This window comes from Calonectris borealis, chromosome 2 (assembly GCF_964195595.1).
Source record: "Calonectris borealis chromosome 2, bCalBor7.hap1.2, whole genome shotgun sequence".
Lineage (NCBI taxonomy): Eukaryota > Metazoa > Chordata > Aves > Procellariiformes > Procellariidae > Calonectris > Calonectris borealis.
In genome coordinates this window covers 140,946,324-140,966,244 of record NC_134313.1, presented here as the reverse complement: position 1 = coordinate 140,966,244, position 19,921 = coordinate 140,946,324, and the positions used below count along the sequence as shown (strand labels likewise).

The window sequence follows — 19,921 nt, the reverse complement described above, 5'->3', positions numbered from 1 at the left end:
TATTTGTACCATGTTATTTAAAGACAAGGTTGTAACTCATCTTTAAGCTTTAAATTTTCTTTCAGTCTTCCAGTAGTTACAGTTTTGTGGATGTGGAGAACCCTAGTAAAATCTGTAAAGACAAAGCAATGCAGTTGTTGCATGTAAATGTGTATTTAGGATATACATTCTTCTCATTGTTTTAAGTTTTCATGTTTTAAAGGGAATTTACCACTTAGCATCTCAAAGCTGAGTGATTTAACAATAGGGTAAAAACTTGTTTTCAAATACACAGGTGAAAAGAGTCTTGTCAGATATGACACTATGGATCAGTCAGTGTTGTGACTTATGTTAGATTTACTGAGAAATTTCTTCTGGAGTGAAGTGAGTTAATGGCTTATAAGTAGTTTCTTACTGTTGCTGGGATTTTTCTGTTATCCGGTTATTAGCACGGACTATTTTTGGGGAAAATGCTAAATGAGCAGTCTGTCCACCAGTTTTGTACATTGCAAGGTCATTGTTTTCTTTTGTAAAGAATAGTAATTGTGGAGTCTTTTGTAAAGACTTAGATGTATATGTATTTTTGAGCTTGCTACTGAACCTTTCATATCTTGCTTTTTTGGAATTTCTGTTTGGATATATGAGTCATATATAATTAACACGAAACTTAATAATTCTGAATATGATAAATTCCAGCATTGTAGGTCTAAGGACCACTGATGAGGAACATGCTGATTTGGGAAACATGGGAAATCAGGGTTACATGTAGCTCCTGATTAGTATAACCATCAGCTTCAGTATTTCTCTCATTGGCAGACAGCCAGTTAATAACAGGTTAATAATAAACATGCTGTTTAAGTGCAGCTAAAACTAGGATCTTATTGCTCTGGTCCAATTGCATTTTTTTTTTTAATTGACACACAAAATAAAGAGGAGGGAGAAGAGAGAGGCTAAACAGTGATAGAAGATTGGGAGAAAAGAGCACAGCAGCATGGATGCAGATTTAAGTAGGTGGTAACAGGTCTGTGCAGAACCCCTGGTATTTAGGGAGATTGGAAAATGGCAGTATGTGGGTAATGAAAGAGCCAAGGGAAGAAGTGTTTCTGGCAGCATCATGAGTCTATTGAATGCAGGGAGTAGATTCTATGATTCTACTAGAACAGAACAGAAGTTTTAATCTTCACTAGTGATATATTTACTGTTAAATGTTAATGACTTGGAAGATTGTAAAGTGCTGAATTAACGTACTTGCTAAGGGTCAAACATAGGATATTTCAGCTCAGTTACGTCCGAAGTCTCTAGTTGTATCCCATGTCATCTGGGAACTTGTAGGTTGAAAGTGGTAGTTACAGATCTCTGCAATTGTAAGGCTGTTTTCTTGAATATTTTAAGGTAATAGAAAGTAGTAATCTTGACCTTCTGTCTATGACAGTTTGCTCCCACCTAGTGACTTAGCAAGGGGTAGCAAATAGTTTCTGGAGTTCTGATAAAACAGAAAGATTATGTTGGGAAGGAACACTTTGTTTTTTGGAGTAGTTTGTCTCAGTTGACTTGAGTTGTGCATGCTGTGTAGAACAGATTTTGAGTTTGTCACTAACTGATGGTTTGTGACAATGAGTTGAATCTTTTAGAAAGTGTTTATTATGTAAGAAGACGAAAATTGTCTTCTGCTGCAAGGCTGTCTTTTGGTAACTGAGAGTTTCAGGAGATTATGAAGATGTCTGTCAAAGGCAGACTTGCCTGAGGCTGAAGCCATTATCATTGTGTTGTATTTAATTACTAGACACTGAGGTCCAGATTCATGCTGTCTCATTTTATGCCACTTGGGGCTGAAGATTTAGACCTATTACCCTGCAGTTTGTTTATGGCCAGCGAAGACGAGTACAGCTAAGTAACAGTCTGTTCATCTGAGTTTCAGATAGGCACTTCTGTAATACAACTCAGGTATGTTTATAACTGAGTGCAGCTCCTATCCGTGTTGCTTAAAACTGGTTAGTTTTGGTGATACTAACAGGTGTAACTATAACAACACAAAGTCTGACTGATGCTGTGTTGTAAGTACTACATAGCTAAATGCCTAGGACTCAGTGTTGCTGTGACTACCTGTATAATTTTGTTCCTCCCCTTTGCACCTCCTGCCCCATTATGAAAGTATTTGTTTGCCTTAGCTTTATAAGTAATATCGAACTTTTCGTGTATGTTTCATGTTGCATAAAAAGCGGTGTGGAGCCCCACGTAAGAGCCATCGGAACAGAAGGTAGCTCAGCCCTTGATCCAGACAGGTAGAGCAATCCCAGTGGCTTTGAAAAGCCTTACTCTGTGGTTCAGTTTGTGAGCTGCTGAACTCCAAATATGCGTTCTCTCCCTGCTTCTACTGTACTTTCCTTCAATCACATTTCTTCTAGCATCTGTAACATTTACATGGCACTTTGAAATCTACAAATGGTGAGTATAATATAGGAACAAAATGTTGATAACAGTAACCTAATTTTATCTGCTGTTTTAGGTGGGTCCATATTGTTTGTGCCCTCTATGTTCCAGGAGTGGCATTTGGAGATATTGACAAACTGCGGCCAGTAACGCTTACAGAAATGAATTATTCAAAGTACGGTGCCAAGGTAAGCTTAGAAGAAATGTACTGCCAACGAGTAGCTTTATTTTACATTTTTACGTGTAATAGAATAACATACATCTTCCCTAATTTATTTTTCTTGTTTATAGCAATTGCAGTGAGGTTCAGGACTAAAAACGAGATGAAGTTTGTTCATGGTTGTTATACCATTGCTCTTTCCTCCGTCTTTCTTTCTGTTTTCCTTACCACTGTTATCCATAATTTCTGTCTTTGTTTTCCTCCTAATTTCCCTTATTTTTTATGCAGGTGCTAATTACTTTCCTTTAAAGTCAGTTAGTGGCAGATTGCCAAAATGTGGATGGAAAGCGAAGAGGATTTATGGGATGCGAAATGGAGAAATGGAAGGTTAGGTTGATTAAGAAAGCGACAGATGTACATTCAGTAAGAATTACTTTAGAGTCTATATAATTACAAGCTAGAATGCATACAAAAAGGTTGCTGCAAAGCAGTATTTAAAAAAAATCCACAACAACATGGGGCCGTCAACTCGAACAGAAAAATGGCTATAAAATTAAAATGAGTTTTACATGTAAATGTTTTCAATTCAGATCAAAAGTGATCACGCGCAAACCATACAGAAAACCATTGTAATGGGTAGAGGACAGCACACAGTAATTTGCTAAATACTGTTTCTGTGGCTAATGGGGACAGTGTGGAGAAGCCATATCTATCAGGCTAATGTGAGGCAAGGTGGTTGTACTCCTGCTGCTCTAATGCTTCATTTGTGCATAGTCAGTTTCATTTTCTGGAATGTGAATTTGTCAAGTTGGAACACTAAATCGAAATATATAGTACATTTTAAAAAATATGTATAATACATAAAATAAATTAAAACACTTTGGATTGCCTATGTGCAACATACATGTATCAGGACCATGTTTAGCATGGGCCTGCTGAGGCACTTAGATTGTTTAGAAATGTTTGTATAAAAAAAAGTCAGAGCAAGCTGCCAAGACCCTACAAACTGCTGTTGCAATGAATCGTGCATTTTATTTTTTTTTTTTTTATTAACATGAGTGATGTATTGGAGCAGGGCTAAGAATTTGGGTGTATTTTATTACTGTGAGTAAGGTGAAAGTACACTGCACAGATGAGGACTCATTACTCTCGCAGACCTGTAAACACACTGTTTGCTGTAACATGTGTGGATGTTACAGCTTACTTAGCTAAATTGCCCCCTGCAAAACCAACTTAATATGATTTTCTTTTTCACTTAATTTCTAATCTGTTATGTGTTGCTGTTGCACAGCTAAAGGGTGCCGTTTTAGGGTAGCGTATGCGATGTTTTGAGGTTCTTCAATCACTGTGTTTTCTTTGCCATTCCTTTCTGTTGCTGTTTAACTTTCTGCATGGAGATATTTTCTGTAGGTGATGCACAGCTTTGTTCTGTATTCGGCGTGTGAGAGGTTAAGAAATGCACACCTATAATTCTAGATCATCTTTATGCACTGGATAGCAGCACTGCGTAAGCAGCCCATGTTCCTGTTTGCTTGTTCTTGCTTATGTGCCCATCACTCTAGTTTGCTGGCACAGCTGTTTGGTATGAATTTGTGGTGAAACAGACTGAGGAGTTGACCTGGCTGAAAAATAAGTTTGGGGTTTTTTTCCAGGTCACATTAGGGGATGTCAGTTTGCTGTGTTGCAAACGGCTGTGCCTAGAATGTGTGTAGCTGAAGCCCTAGTGCAGTGTTTAAGTGAATCACAACTTTCTTTACTGATATTTACAATTCTTGAGTATTTCTTTCTGCATTGTCACACATTTCCTCCTCAGTCGTTGCTTATCAAAGGACATCTATGTAATTATCTATGGTTTTCAGTCATCCAGAGCACTGCTCTTTTTTTGTTGTTTGTCCTCTGAACTTGTTGAACAATTGAACATTTTCTGAGCAGTAATGTTGTTTTATGATACCATACTTATATAAGTAATTGTGCATGAATTGCTCGGGTGGTATTTTAGTTGTTGCTCTGAAGGGGAATACAAGACATGGAAGTTTATATAAAAATTAATCCAACGTGCTGTTTAGGTTGTTTAAGCACTTTTCCATTGCTAGTTGAAAATGAAATCAATAGTGAGGGTTGGGAAGGGGTGAAGTGTTAAGTAGTGTCAATTGTCAGCAGCCTACTTGGTTTCTGTACCACACAGGAATAAACCTACCTGTTTGTTTTTTATATGTAAGATGTAAATTATCAAATATTAGGCAAAACACACCTGAAATATTTACTGTGGCATTTACCACTCTTCTTTACAAAGGAATGCAGTTTTTGCGAAGATCCTCGTTTTGCCAGAACTGGTGTATGCATTAGTTGTGATGCTGGGATGTGCAGAGCTTATTTCCATGTGACCTGCGCACAGAAGGAAGGCCTCCTCTCAGAAGCAGCAGCAGAAGAGGTAGCTATGGAAAGGATAGAATAAAAGAGTTCTATTGAAAGCTTGTGAAGACAACCTGAAATTGTGCCTTTTTTGCTCGCTAACCCTGAGCAAAGTTTTTGTAAATCGGTAGCAAGTCATAGGCCAAGTAAAGGCACTGTCCAGGGAGGGCCCTTTGTTCACCAAATTGTCCAACTCTGAGCACCTTTTGAAATAGCCTGGAAAAAGGGCTAGAAAAGGTTAACAGAGAAGTTGGCTTCTGAGACTATCAATCAATACAGACATGAATTCTAATTCTTGAACTTCACCTGGGTTGACATACTTACCTAGCTGTTTATATAGTATAGTAATCTCTGTTTCATACCAGATAGGACTGAGTTGAGAAATTAACTACATTTCTAATGCTATTTTTTCATGCATGTTTTCCAGTATTTTCTTCAAATTGCAGTACAGGTACATAACTTTTCTTGTGGTAACATTAATCTTAGGAATCAGAATGAAAAGCAAACATTTATAACCTACTGACAACTTTTTAATATCTGTTCTTACCAGTTTTCTTCCTGTAATATGATTAAAGCAATTTAGATTTGAAGCTGTTACTTCTGAATTCATTTTTACAATATAAGTACTTTTAGGTTGCCAAATTTCATCCTGATACGTATCATTTGGATTAAGCCTATCATGTTCATAGCTACACAATTTAACTTCTTATTGCTTTAGGAAGTACCACAGGTAACATACAAACAAGCATTACTTGCACTATCGACACTGACACTTTTGTTTCTGAAAACAGCGGGCCATGAAGTGATTCTTAAAGCAGTCACAAAATGCTTTCTTCTGTGAGATCGATGAATAGGAAGATAGTACAATTACCTCATTGTTGTTGTCCCTAATAAATTACGTGTAATGTTAATTCGTCAAACACTCTGTAAATTTCTTTTAGGCATATGCATTTACTTGCCTCTCCACCTTAAAATTTTCTTATATGTTTTCTGTAACCAAAATATTTTTAATCAAGGCCTCACAGAATCTAATTCTTGGGTGCTGCTAATTTTTGGAAGTAGGTTGTCACACACACTGAAAATCTAAATCAAAATAAAATATGTTTGTAAGGAAAGCCTGCATAGATTTTATTGGTCTGTGTTTTATAGGTGGGGTAAAGGAAAATTTGACAGGCAAATTACTTATTAATATTTTTATTACTTGATGAAGGAAGACTGCTTTAAGTTCCTAGTCTGTAGATTTATGATGGTGTTGCTACACTTTTGAAAATATACTGGCAATGAAGTACACTTCTCAAACTATATCTCCTCACGGCTCAGATATTTGTAGTCTGCTTGCAAGATTTGCAAGTGCTAAAAGTTGCTATAAACTTACAGCCACGATAATATGCAGATCTGATGGAGTGAAGAATGAAAAATGGAAAAAAAAAAATATCTGAGATATGATAAGTCACATGGGAGTATAGCCACCAAAACCATTTGGAAAATCATTTGAGAAAACCAAATATATTGCCTCCTGTATCATTCAGAATTGTTAATCCCTTGTAGGATATAATGCAAAAGATGACACAGTGAAGCAGCAGGAAGTTAACAGTACATGTTATATGTTAAACGGATTTGTACTTAGGAATTTCTTCTGCTGTTTTTTCTGGGAATGAGAAAATAGAGATTGAACAGTAGAGAGTTAAATAGTTAATGCATTTAAAAACATTTAGGGTCATACAATGAAAACAATGGAAAAACACTTTATATGGTAAATTACATCAACATGACAAAATTGATTTAGAAACATACATATTAGTTGTTTTTAAAAACATGTCTATTTGAATGTGTGAACTGATTGCCAGAATGTTTGTGCTATTCAGAGCCTTTTGGCCTTGTATGTCTTACTTTATTTTCGTTCCTTTCCCTTTGTTTTCTCTGAAACAGGATATAGCTGACCCTTTTTTTGCTTATTGTAAACAGCATGCGGACAGGTTAGACAGAAAATGGAAGCGGAAGAACTACTTGGCATTACAATCTTACTGTAAAATGTCCTTGCAGGAAAGAGAAAAACAGCTCTCTCCAGAAGCTCAGGTATTGTATTCATGACACAAATGCATCTATTAATCATCCATGTTAAACAAGAAAGAAATGAAGAGGATGAGGAATTGTTATTATAGTAGGAAATGAAATGTGAAATATATTGATAGTGCATGGTCATTTAACACAGCAGTGAATTATTTGTAGCCTTTGGTCTCTAAGAACAATTCTCAATAAACTAATTATCAAATAGGGATACCTATGCTTGTCTGAATTGAAAAATCTTGTTTTGTTTGGGTTTGTGGCAATAAGTTGGTAATTACATTTTCATTGTAATTCATAGATTTTGTTTAACATTTTCTTCAAGATTCTTAACAAAAAAAGACCGCCAGACAAGAAATTATATATATTTCTGCATCCAAGTTCAGTAAAAGTCCACTTTTTTCCCTTAGTAATATCTTGAACTTGGCAGAAGAGTTTAGCTTGCCTAAAGTTTTTTCTTCTTAGATCCTTTTTCACTTTTTTTTTAGGCCTAAGTAGAATTCTATGTGCTGGGTTTTTTCATAGTAAAGATTTCCTAGAAAAAAATCCATGTAGGTACCGAAACTGAGTCTGTGCTGCTGAGTGGGAATTGTCTGAAAATCTTAGGCAAAGTCTGTATCCCTGTCTAGCGGCAGATCCATGTAAAACTAGTGCATAAGCTCAACCGATAAATGTCGTGTTGATATAAAGGTTTCAGTCCTTCTGAGGGAATCTGTGTACTTTGATATGTTTTAATGTGTGTACTTTATTATTTTTTCTGATTCTGAGGAATTCATAGCATACTTTGCTTTCACTGCTTAGGCTGAACTGCATTCTGTGGAAAAATTATACCTATGTAGAAAAGCAGCTCATCTGAATGAATCCTGCCTAATTTGTTGCAGAAAGTAGCAGATGCTGCAAATAATGGAAAGCAGTTTTGGGAGAGAAATAACTGCTTTTTTTTTCTGAAGGTAGAACTGTAGTGTAATGATTAGAAAATAAATCTTCGTATCATGAAACTTTTTATTTAAAAACCCCATACCTTTCTAGTTCTTCAAAAATCTTTGAATAGGAGAAGAGAATATTAATTTAAAATGACCTGTGCATTTGAGAAATGAATATGAGCAAACTCTATCATAGAAGAATTTTGAATAAAATATTTCTATGGGTTATGTATTGAGCTTCGTGTAGCTTGATTCAAAACTGATTACATAATTTTTGCTGAATACACTCAGCTCTTAATTACGTGAAATGCACCTATGTAGTGGACAAATCACTAATATGAATGTTACCCAACATAATGGTAAGTACTGATTGTTCAAAATCAATTTGGGTCCAACGGGGCTTATTAGCTCTGTATTCAGGCACTTGTTATTCAGTGCTGATAATGCTTGTTCCCAGCATTTCCCTCTCTTCCCCCTTTTTCCCCCATACGAAGACGCTGCAGATTTTTTAATCTAAATTACTTGGATTAAATGTTTAGAAACTGAAAGAATGAATCCTGAAAACTGGAGGTGGAGTTACTTGACATGGCGTCATAGGCATTTTGATACAAATTTGATAACTTGCATACATTTTGTAAAACCACTTGATTTCACTATTGATGGCGCTGGTGTTGTATGAGTTTGCATTAGTATTGTGTGCGTGCCTGAGTTTACATGGATGGAAACAGATTGGATGCTTGAAAAATACATTTCTATGTTCAGTTGTATGTGTTGGGATTTTATGAAATAATTCTTTGAGTGGTTTCTGTGCCTTTTTAGAAACGCAGAGCTGTAGGGGGTACTTAATACACACTAGAAATGTCTGACTGAGGAGTTGACACAAAGTACGTATAAATTCACCCCTTAACTTACCATATGTTGTCTGCCTGAAGAAGTTAAAATCCCACCAGTAAATTCAACCATCTTTGTTAAATTAGGATTTTGTCTGAGAAATAAGAATCCTGAGACAGCTTAATCTGGAAAAAAAGATTTAAGAAGTAAATACATATATAGTGTGTATATATGTATGTACAAAAGCTCACTTCAAGGGCAGTTTGTAGGATTAAGTAAGGTTTACAAACACTGAGCTAACATAAATAAGAATGCAGTTGTACAAATAATTTATCTGGTATTGTGAAAGTGAATTTTTGAGGCACACTTTTGAAGGAGGAGAAAAGGATATTTGGTGCTTTGTGGTCCAGGCAGGAGTAACTGAGCCAATGGTCTGGCAAGTCCTGTGGCCCAAGAAAATAAAACTCTCTAAAAAATATAATGTATAAAGCGCTCTAGAATTGTTGGAAGATGTTCTACATTGAAATACTTTTTTTTTTTTTATATCAATAAAGGAAATGTACATTCCTTGAGTAAAGCGTATACTTGAAAATTGCTTAAATCCAAGTAACTTGAGTTCAGGATTACATTTAAACATTAGTCATTTTAATCTGTCATCTATTTCTGGAATAAAGCTCTGGGTATGCAGTTGTTCGGCATCTTAAATGACCCCATGGTCATTTAAGGTCAGTCAGAACTGAGCAGGTAATAAGTAAAGAAGCATCTTAGCTGAGGAAGCTGTAAGCCATCCTTGGTCCTTCCAGTGGAGAATAAAGCGAGGCGGTGGCTTTAGGTGGATCTGTTTCTTGCTGCTGTGGATCCAAGAAAAAAGCTCTTGGGGTCAGAGCTGGCCTGCAAGCCACATTTGCTGTGTTTCTTGGTCATTAATGTTCAAGACCTAGTAAGGTAATGTGTGTTAAACTGTCTGTAATATTACCTTCAACAATGCTATTTGTAATCAGAGATGTTCCTTAACCATGGTGTGTATATATATGCACACTTTTTTGCTTTTGTCTCAGGAGTATCTCATACCATATGGTGGGGCAGTTGGTTTAGTTTAGTTTCTTATTTCTGCAGGCAAGTAAACAACTTTAACTGATAGTCAGTTGGAGTTTTGCCTCTGAAGGTTTGTATGTTGATGTCATTTTCTGCTAGAATTGCCACTACATAGAGTTCCCGTAAGACAGTGTTTTCCAACTGTCAGTAACAACTTGATCTTCTGGGGTTGATCTCCCAGATGGTCACAATTATACAGATGTCATCAACAATATACGTTGTGAGCTTCTCTTGCCTACTTCACTTCTGTTTGGGTTGTGTTTTTGGCACATTATAATCAGCTAGTTTAACATTTATAAGGAGATACGGCATTGTGAAAGGAGTTCCTATGAAAGGATGTCAAATATGGCAAAAATGCTATTCATCAACTTTTATTGCTCACGTAGATACCAATTTAAAGTGTATCTAACTGTATTTTTGATAGGTCAGCCAAGGCTTTTCCCCATAGTGAGTTTTCACAGTCCCATCAAATTATCGTTATTAGAAGGGATTGTCTGAAAGCCAGCAATCATTTGTGTTACTTTCATCGGTGGGGAAATCTCATCAAGACACCTGTGAATACCTCCAAAACCTAGTGAAAGGATAGTGTTATTTGTGTGTGCGTTTTGAAGTAAAGTCAAATGTCTGTATCGGTGGCTGTTTTTTGAGTCGTAGAGTTCCGGAATGAAAATAGCATTGATTAGATCGTGTGGCTTTTAAAATACAAATAAATTATGAATGCGTTCCAAAGGATATAACTCAAAACCAATTTTGAATTGTTCCCTTACATTTTTAATTTACAGAATTCTTTATTGCAGGCTCGAATCAATGCCAGGTTACAGCAGTACCGTGCCAAGGCGGAGCTGGCCCGCACCACCAGGCCTCAGGCCTGGGTTCCCAGGGAGAAGCTACCACGACCACTTACTAGCAGTGCTTCAGCCATACGTAAGCTTATGCGCAAAGCTGAGTTAATGGGAATTAGTACAGACATTTTTCCAGTGGATACTTCAGATACTAGTTCCAGTGTTGATGGGAGAAGGAAACATAAACAGCCAGCTCTCACTGCTGATTTTGTGAATTATTACCTTGGTAAGAATGAAAATTGCATATTTGTCTTAATGAAAAATTACTGCTTTGTTGTATCTGTACTGTGCTGATTCATTGGCTTTTTCATTTTACTTGTATTTCTTTGTTATTAATAGATAAATATGAATTATGACTTCATTTTACATCAGGTTTATTATTGCTTGGTATCTGTATTTACACAGAAAGTTAGTGATTTTTTTTAAAAAGACATTTCAGAAAAGAAGAAAATCTTTCAAATATAAACAGGAGGCAGTGTCTTTACTAAGAAGGCAGTGGAAGCTTAGGTGTTATTTTTTTTCTTAGGTTTTCCTCCCTTTTTGTGTGGAATGGCGTGATTTTGTCTTTGGGACTGTTCGCTAGATGACTGATCAAAGCTCACCATTTAAATAACTATACTAGTTATGCAGCAGAAAGTGGATGTTATGACTGTTCATTCTACTTGGTCTGTGTAATAAACGTATAGGCTATAGTTTTCAGATTTTTATGTTGTTATGGTTTTATGCTTTTCATTGCTTCACTTTTTTCAGTGCATAAGACTTGAAAATGTAGCCAAGCATAGGAAATAATGCAATTTTCTTTTAAATAGAGAGAAATATGCGCATGATTCAAATCCAGGAGAATATGGCTGAACAGAAGAATATCAAGGATAAATTAGAAAATGAGCAAGAAAAGCTTCATGTGGAATATAATAAGGTGAAGAAAAAGGGATAATAAATTATTGTACTGTTTTAGTATTGCTGCTGTTAACTTTGATAGCATTTTGCTTTCCAAACAAAATGACTTAGAAAGAAAGATACAAACCATTCTTTCTTTAAAAGTGTGTTTAAAACTATATTTCTTTCTTTAAAAATATTCTGTGGTCCATCCCCCCCATGCAAGCAGAATCAACTTCTAAATGTCATATGTTGTTGGCTGGGCATGAGTTCGTTAACTGACCCCACTGAGGGCACCAGTAACAAACTGCACATGGACAGACAGCTCCCTCTCATGAGTGAACTGTGTCTTAAGGCCCTTCTTTTTTCATTCTTTATATGCATTTCATTTGAGACTTTGAGACAACAGAGTTTGACTCTTCTCTCTCTCCCGCCCCACCCCTTCCCTCCCTCTCTCTCGTTTTGTTTTGTTTTGATTTGCTTGTGTGTAGTTCTAGGTTCTTTTTCAACCTGTTTGGTTCTCTGCTTGGAACCCTACTTGATAATTGGGAATCTAGGATTGTCAGAGTGTTATTTATTTATTTATTTATTTATGTCAACCCCAGCTCTAGTTGTGTTCATCCTAGTTTTAATGACTTGGCTAATTTTTCAGGCTGAAACAATCAGTATTCACACATACATAATGTCCTCTGAGTGTTTTGTTTGAGTATAGGAAATTTGGGGGCCCATAAATGATGGCATTGCTCCCCCAAAATGTTGCTAATGTTTTTTTTATTAACTCATCATCATGGTTAAAAAAGTATTTTGTGTTTTAATTGCATTTTTACTAAATTTCTTTATTTTAATCTTTAAATATTTTGAAATGGAACATAGAAATACTGTATCTTTTGTGACAGATGACATGCTGCAATTCCTGCTGAATTTAGCAACCTATCAAGTGATGGTTAGTGATGACAAAAAATAGTGTTGCTATTAATTCTTAAACTGTTGGGTGTGTGTTTTAAATGAGAACATATGGAAATGAAGCAGCACATCCTTGTCAACTACCCAAAGATGATAAAGAGGAAGGAGATTGTGCGTGGGGCTTTTAACCAAATTAATAGGTTGCATATGCTGTGTGGTAACTAACAGTTACTTCTAGAAGAAAAAAACCTTTTTTTCTGATTGCATCCTTTAATAAATTACATCTCTTTCTATGAGAGTGAGTGAATGTGCTTTGGTAATGCAATATAAAGCTTTAATTCGTTTATGTGGTTACTTGTTACAGTCTTCCTGCTTAATTAGTATGGACAACACATACAAGATGTTGCTGTATTTTAGTTTTTCTTTCTAATTGACTTTATGAAACCTTATTTTTGTGCTGAAATGCTTCAGATCTTCTTTACAAAACAGGTGGCTGCCCAGGTTTTCATTTTAGTTCCATTAAATTGCTGAATGATTGCACTAGCTATATTGACATGAGTTCCATTGTTTTTTAATCCCACAGTAAAGTAATGCACCCTAGATAGGTAAGAGGTTGAATAAATTTTATTAAATAACTCTTAATGGATTTTCATTCCTGTTGCTTTTTTTCTTTAACTTTTCAGCTGTGTGAGTCCTTGGAAGAGCTACAAAATATGAATGGAAAACTGCGAAATGAAGGGCAAGGCATTTGGGCTCTGCTGGGTAGAATCATTGGACAGGTTGGTTGTTTTTTTTTTTCCCCCCTCTTTATAGTTCGTAGGCAGACCTGGTTTTCCAAGAATAGGCCTTTTTGTTTCTGTCTGTCGCCTCTATGGCCGAATAAAGTGATTTGATCAGACCCAGGCTTTACTCTGGGGATAATGTTTCCTGATTGAAATACCTAGACTTCTGCAAACCAGCTGCTGGGAACCTGTAGCTTAATTTTGTTGTTGTAATAGCAATCTTGTTTGCAAAATTCTTTCATTTGGTGTAACTGATTGACCTGTCATTTGTGATGAACCTTAATGTGAAGCATGAGTTAATCCTACCATTTTTGTCTCCACATTGTCTTTAGTTATTGTAGGCTTCAAATGATATGGTAACTCTTTATGGCTTTTATAAGATCTAAATCTTTAAAACTGCCGTATGTATGTGATGGTTTTTAACTGGACAGAGCAGAATATTTTGGTCAAATGAATATAAATATCTAGGAGAAGAAAAGATTTGGATTACTTCCTGTTGCCAGCAATTATCTTTGTTCTCATTGATACACCTGGAGAAAAGAGAGAAGTATAGATTCTTGCTGTGCTTTGATATGTATATTATTAAATGGTAATGGACATTTTAGATGTCAGGAAGAGATTGAAATGATATCCAGTTATGATTTTAAGGAAGATTGAAGAAACTGTTCATTGTGAAAATGCAGACGTACAATTAGATCACAATTTTGTCGTGCCCTTTGGTACTGCTGAGTTTGTGCTGCTGTTCAGAAAATGAAGCTTACCCTTTCTTTATGCAGTACTAGTTCTTAAGGTGTGCTGGCTTTTTCTGGTTCTATTTTTCCGCTTATCTTTCCTACTTGTGAAGAAGTATTCTCACGTAACGTATGTCTTGAATCAAGATTATTTTTTTCCCCTCCTTTTTAAGATGGCTTTGAGTAAGTATTCACAAATATGTTTCCTGGTGCAAATGTTAGTAAATTAAAAAAAAGAAGAAGAAAAGTTAAGTAGAATTCATTTGCACAGCTTGCATGACATTTTTTTTCCAGTTGGTTGAACAGATGCAGACCCATGGGGCTGCTGAGAAATGACTTTGATAGATGGTTGCTGTCTGAGAAGCTAGCATACTGCAGATTAGTAGAAACCCAAAGAGAATCTCATCTGCTTTGTGTAGGGCTTAGTCCAATAAGATAATTTTTCTAATTAACCTATCGAACACCAATGTAGCAGGGATGTTGGGGAAAATAAACTGCCTCAGTATTCTTCTGTCGGTTTCGTGAATTTGCCTTTGCTTGTTTCAGCTGCCTAGACAAATTCATCCTTGTCCATCTTGCTATCTGAAGGTTGAAGAAAAATTTTAAAAGCTAGTATTTCAATGTGTTTTTTATTTATTGAGTTGAAAAAATGAGTATAATATTACTTTATCCTAGTATGATTTTGTAATATAAATGTCTGTAGGTGCTTTTGTCTGCAAAATAGCTAGCTAAGCAATTTCCCACTCATAATTTGACTCTTGTTCTTCATGCATTGAGATTGGAGTGGTATTCTCTAAAAGTCTCAAGACTCATGTATACTGCATTTGTTCAAATCCAATAGAAATTGAACATACCAGCAATTTTACGTGCTCCTAAGGAAAGGAAACCAAGTAAAAAGGAAGGAGGAACGCAAAAGACATCTACACTTCCGGCTGTACTTTATAGGCAAGTAATGAAGTCTTGACAGAATAGATACAATATCTAGTAAGTTACAGTTTCACAAAAGTGTTAAGAGCAAATTGTTTGCTTTGGTTTTGATTAACAAAATGCTTCAGAGTTGTCTATACGTTTTACTTGCTTTTGAAGGCTAAGTTGAATAGTAGTCAATTCTTCACCTTAGCACACATCAATAAGGTTTGGGGTTTTTTTGCTAATTTGACAGCAGTGTTTTAAGGACAAAGGTAACTCTTTACAGCTGAAATAGGAGGGTCCTTTGTGATGTGAAAATTTTTAACTGGTCATCTTGTCTTTTGAATGCGATCATCTGTGTTGATGATTTTGCGACAGTGCTGCTGCTGTTTAGTCACAGTGGCTGGGTGCATAAAACACTTGTCATATGAGAATTTTTACTTTTTGCTCATGGGTTGTCAAATGCTTTGGGATCCGTTGTGTTTTAAATTTCTCTACTTCTATTTCTATTAATTCCCAACAAAATAAAATGTATTTGCTTACTCTGTCATTGTTCCACCTTTTCCCTTCTTCTGTAAGTTGTGAAGCTACTGACTGGGTTTTAACTAAGCCTAACAGTGGAACATACACTAGGATCCCAGAGCATGACTGTGCAAAATATACACATCGTCTTGGAGCTTCTTCTCTTGCCACCAACTGAGAAGTGGCATGGTCTGTTGCTTATCTAGAGAGCAGTAGCCAGGCCTCCAGCCAGAGCAAGTGGGCAGTATCTTGTCCAGCTAGCAGGCTAAATGAAGAAGATGGGTTACATAAGCAAAAGTTAATTCTAGTGCTGCGAGAGGTGGAAATCTTGAGAACATGGCAGTGGGCTGAGGATTTGGCAATTTAGACGTATACACAAACAAATAATAGGAGTCAGGCTTTACTAGTTGTGTTTCATTCAAATCCAGTCATTTAGTTCCTCCCATTTTACAGTGGAATCGATGAACACCTGATCTTTTTGAAATAACTAAAATTTCAATTCCAGTAAAATAATAGTAATAATAAAAAGGAAATTTCTTATGAGTTGATACCTGGCCCAACATAATAGCAGCACGGACCTATTTCAGGGTACTTGCATTATTAAAATAAGCGTATGATTGTTAAGACTGATAATAGCAGCATAATTTTCTATTTAAGCATTTGAGTGGCACAGGTAGTGTTTTTTCCGTTTGCTGCTGGTACATTTTGTTGAAATATCAAGTGATTACTTACTGGTTAGAAGTCCTCAAAAAATTAGATTGAAAGCCATTTTTTTAGGTGCCTTTTATGCTTTACTGTGTATAGGTAGAAGCTCCTTAAAAAGTAATTATGCACTTAAACGATGCATTCAAATTGAAGTTGCCGCATGTTTGTGTTGAAACTGGGGAACGTGTTGGGGCGTATCGTTTATTCTTTATGATTTCAAATGTAATTATAATGCTTTTCTGCTACCTACATTAAAAGTTGTGGAATTTGCAAGAAGAACCATGATCAACACCTACTGCTACTGTGTGATACTTGTAAACTCCATTATCATCTTGGTTGCCTGGATCCACCTCTTACTAGGATGCCAAGGAAGACCAAGAACAGTTACTGGTAAGAATACAGTTGATGTGTTGTCTTGTGCTATCTCTGTACTTAAAGTAGGACATAAATGTGAATAGGCTTGCAAATTCTAAGTGGTTTAGACATTGCTATAATGCAGTCCAAACTGAGTTATTTTATTTTCAGGTTATTAGTAGTGATATTTCAAGGTAAAAAAAAAAATGTTGTAAAGATTTTCTCATTATTAGCCACTGTGTAGAAATAGATTATAGCTTTAATTTTCTTAGCTTTTAAGTTCATTTGTGATTATTAATGCTGCTATATAATAATGGTAGGAAACTGTAGGCTGCCTTCAGGAAATGGAAGACTTGGTCTTCCGTTTATCTTAGGACCCAGATATGCAACACTCTGCCCAGATCTTTAGGAAAATACTTGTAAATACTTAAAAATAAACTTGTACGTAGTAGATCAGTTTATTGCAATATGGGGAATCAGTTGGGTTTACTTCTGTCTTACGACTCAAATCTGCAGTGGCAGAAGCATATGCGTAACCGTACTTACTGCACTTAAATTTCCATGAATTAAAATTCTTTTTGTGCCAGTGGAGCAGAACAAAAGCTAAGTGGTACAATGGAGAACTGATAAGGTGCTGATTTCCAAACTCATAAAATTAGCGTGTTGCTGTGTTGTGTTAGTGTTCTGGATGTTTCTAAACTGCTCTGAAATGTATTAGAAGCGTTATTCAGAAGCTGTTTTTATCTGGCAGGAAGTTAGTGTACAGCATCTCCAGGAATCATCATCACCTTGTCTGAACGTTTAGGTACCAAATCAGAATAGTATAAGAATTCCTTCTAAAAATACAGTGGTATAAGAATTCTGCCTAAAAATACAGTAAAAATATTTTAATCTAGAAAACTTGGTTTCTGGTTTTCTTCATATGTCTCTTTATTTTTTTAAAAAAAACTTCTGTAAAACATTTACTTAAGTCATCTTTTTGGGTAGTTTTGATGATTGTGTGCAGGGCAAGATGGCCGGTACATGAAATGGGAATAAATGGGATATAAATAGATCTTTTTTTTTAATATCTTAACATGACAAAACCTGGATTTACCCCAGTAAATTTAGTTAGTAAATTAATAGAGATTTCATTTAAAAGCTGAAAATCTCAGAAAGGTTTTCACCATCAGTGATATTCTTCTGAACTTAATTTTCCTTCAATTATTTAATGTAGTCTGTGATTTTGGACTTTTCATTATTTCAAGGGCATTCTGAGCTCTTTGGTAAAATTTACCAAAGTGGTTATGTTACACGGAAACTTTTTTATTTTGGTAGCTTCTGCTTTTTAACCAAGTTGAAAAGGCTCACTAAAGCCATCAGTCCAAAAGATGTAAGACTACAATTCTCAGTAGGTGTTAAAGGCAGAATAGGTCAGGTTAGGTAGTAAAATGCTTTTATTTCAAAGCTATAACTTATCTTTGTTGTGAATTTCATGCTTCAATTATATCTCCAATCACAAACTTAGCTTTTACTTCTAATTAGCTAAGGAATATTCTAGAGTGTGAGGTTATAGCAGACAAATTGAGCTGTATTGATTGCATTCTTTTCATCATTGGAAGTGCCTTTATGTATTCTTTTCAGGATTAGTAGGGAGCATATAGAACGGACCTTTAATCTAAGTTTGAGTTCAGCAGCTTTTTCCCCCTCTGCTGTTTTGAATACAATTTTAAACTTTTGATTAAGCTATGCAAATGCAATTTTTTTTTATATGGGGGGCATGTACTTTTCAGATATTTGTATAGGATATAATGGTAACTTACGCAAAAAGATAAAGTAAGAAAATGGGTGTAGTGGGAAATTCCTTGAAACGTTAGGCAGGTTGAAAGACTATTTAAAGTGATTAAAATGTTGACTTTAGTCCTCTTTTAAAATAGTAAGCAGGAAACAGTTAAAAATAATTGTTTTTTAATTTTTACTTTCTATTCCATTATCACTGCTAATTGTTTACTCATAATTGCTAACTTGAGCCTTTGCAAAAGGTTTGATGATTAGAGTCATATGCTTTATCAATACATATTTATTTAAACATTGGGTAGTTTAGCATGAGTTTATTCCATATGCTTCATATTTTATACTGTGTTTGAGGATGCTAAGTGAATCAGCTTATGTGTGTGATGCTACGTAGATTAGTTAATAGTTATACTTTTTGTCCATTTCATGCTCAGCATTTAGTAGAAGTTTAAATTACAGTATACAAAAAAGGATTTTGAAATTGTTTAACTAAATTCACTATTACATGTAATGGTAAGGAAAAAAAAATTTTTTGTATTTAAAATTTGTTAAAGAAAGCACAAATTATGATTAGTTATCTCAGTGTTTCTAAACATTAAAAGGAGGTAATTATTTTAGTCGTAGTGAAATCACAGTAAGAGGTTAGACCTGGTGAGCACCAGTGTCTCACAGCTTATTAGAAACTGGTTTCAAGCACTTAATACTAAGAATTTCCTCTGTTCAGAGGCCTGACAGTTTTCTCTAAGGTAACATTTATACATCTTGAATATTTTAGAAGGAAATTGTAACATAGTAAGTTCAAAGCCTGTCCTCATTTCAAATGGATTTATTTTGAGAGGAAGAGCATAACATGAAAGCATTAATTTCTGTCTGTTTTGATGTGGTGCTTTCAAAGTAGACCAGCAGTTCTAATCATAGAGTAAAATGTTGTGGTATACTTTTATTTAAAAATTTGGAAATTTTCAGTTTCTTAGAAATTCTGTTGATTAAACACTAGAGTATTCTTTTGATTCACGTGTTATCATAAAATTAAGTCTTGTCATTCTCTCTGACAACTTGTTTGCTTTATGCTTCTGCCTGCTCTGAATGGACTGGGAACTGTGTATTTTCCTGGTAGAGATGATCTGAACTGATACAAAAGCAGTGCACAAGTGTTGACAGACAATACAATGAATCAAAATCTGATTGTAAAATATTGACATTTTCATTAAGAAAATACTTGGCAGCTACCAACAGGGACTAGCTCTTTCTATTGAAATGAGATTGCTGAAAAACAGCGATAACTTCTGGTAGCATATGAAATGCTGGGGACTGAGATGAACCAAACAAGGACTAGTGATCATATTAGGCTTGGTGGTTTTTATTTTTGTTCTGGAAGGCCAAGTTATTTTAGTGGTAACTCTGCTGTGGGGAGTATTTGCCATAGGACAGAATGAGCTGTAGAGTTCCTGACCATTGGTCCCATGAACACTCATTCAGTATCTGGACATTCATTCATTCATTCAGTACTGATCCAGCACATCTTGATTGGTTTTTTCATCCTGAGTCATTGGATAAGGATATAAAATTATTAACTTATACTGCCCTCACACTTATATATATAATATTGCATATAACATATAAATTTTTA

General features: G+C 35.4%; 1 protein-coding gene across 1 annotated transcript in view; it reads left to right on the top strand.

Annotated features, from left to right (window-relative positions):
* Nucleotides 1–19,921, top strand: part of PHF14 (PHD finger protein 14) — a 170,614-nt gene that overhangs the window by 32,980 nt on the left and 117,713 nt on the right. The window contains 8 exon segments of the mRNA XM_075143674.1: nt 2,486–2,597; nt 4,863–5,000; nt 6,911–7,057; nt 10,692–10,962; nt 11,546–11,652; nt 13,199–13,294; nt 14,870–14,973; nt 16,423–16,554. Of these exon segments, the coding sequence (XP_074999775.1) occupies nt 2,486–2,597; nt 4,863–5,000; nt 6,911–7,057; nt 10,692–10,962; nt 11,546–11,652; nt 13,199–13,294; nt 14,870–14,973; nt 16,423–16,554 (1,107 nt within the window).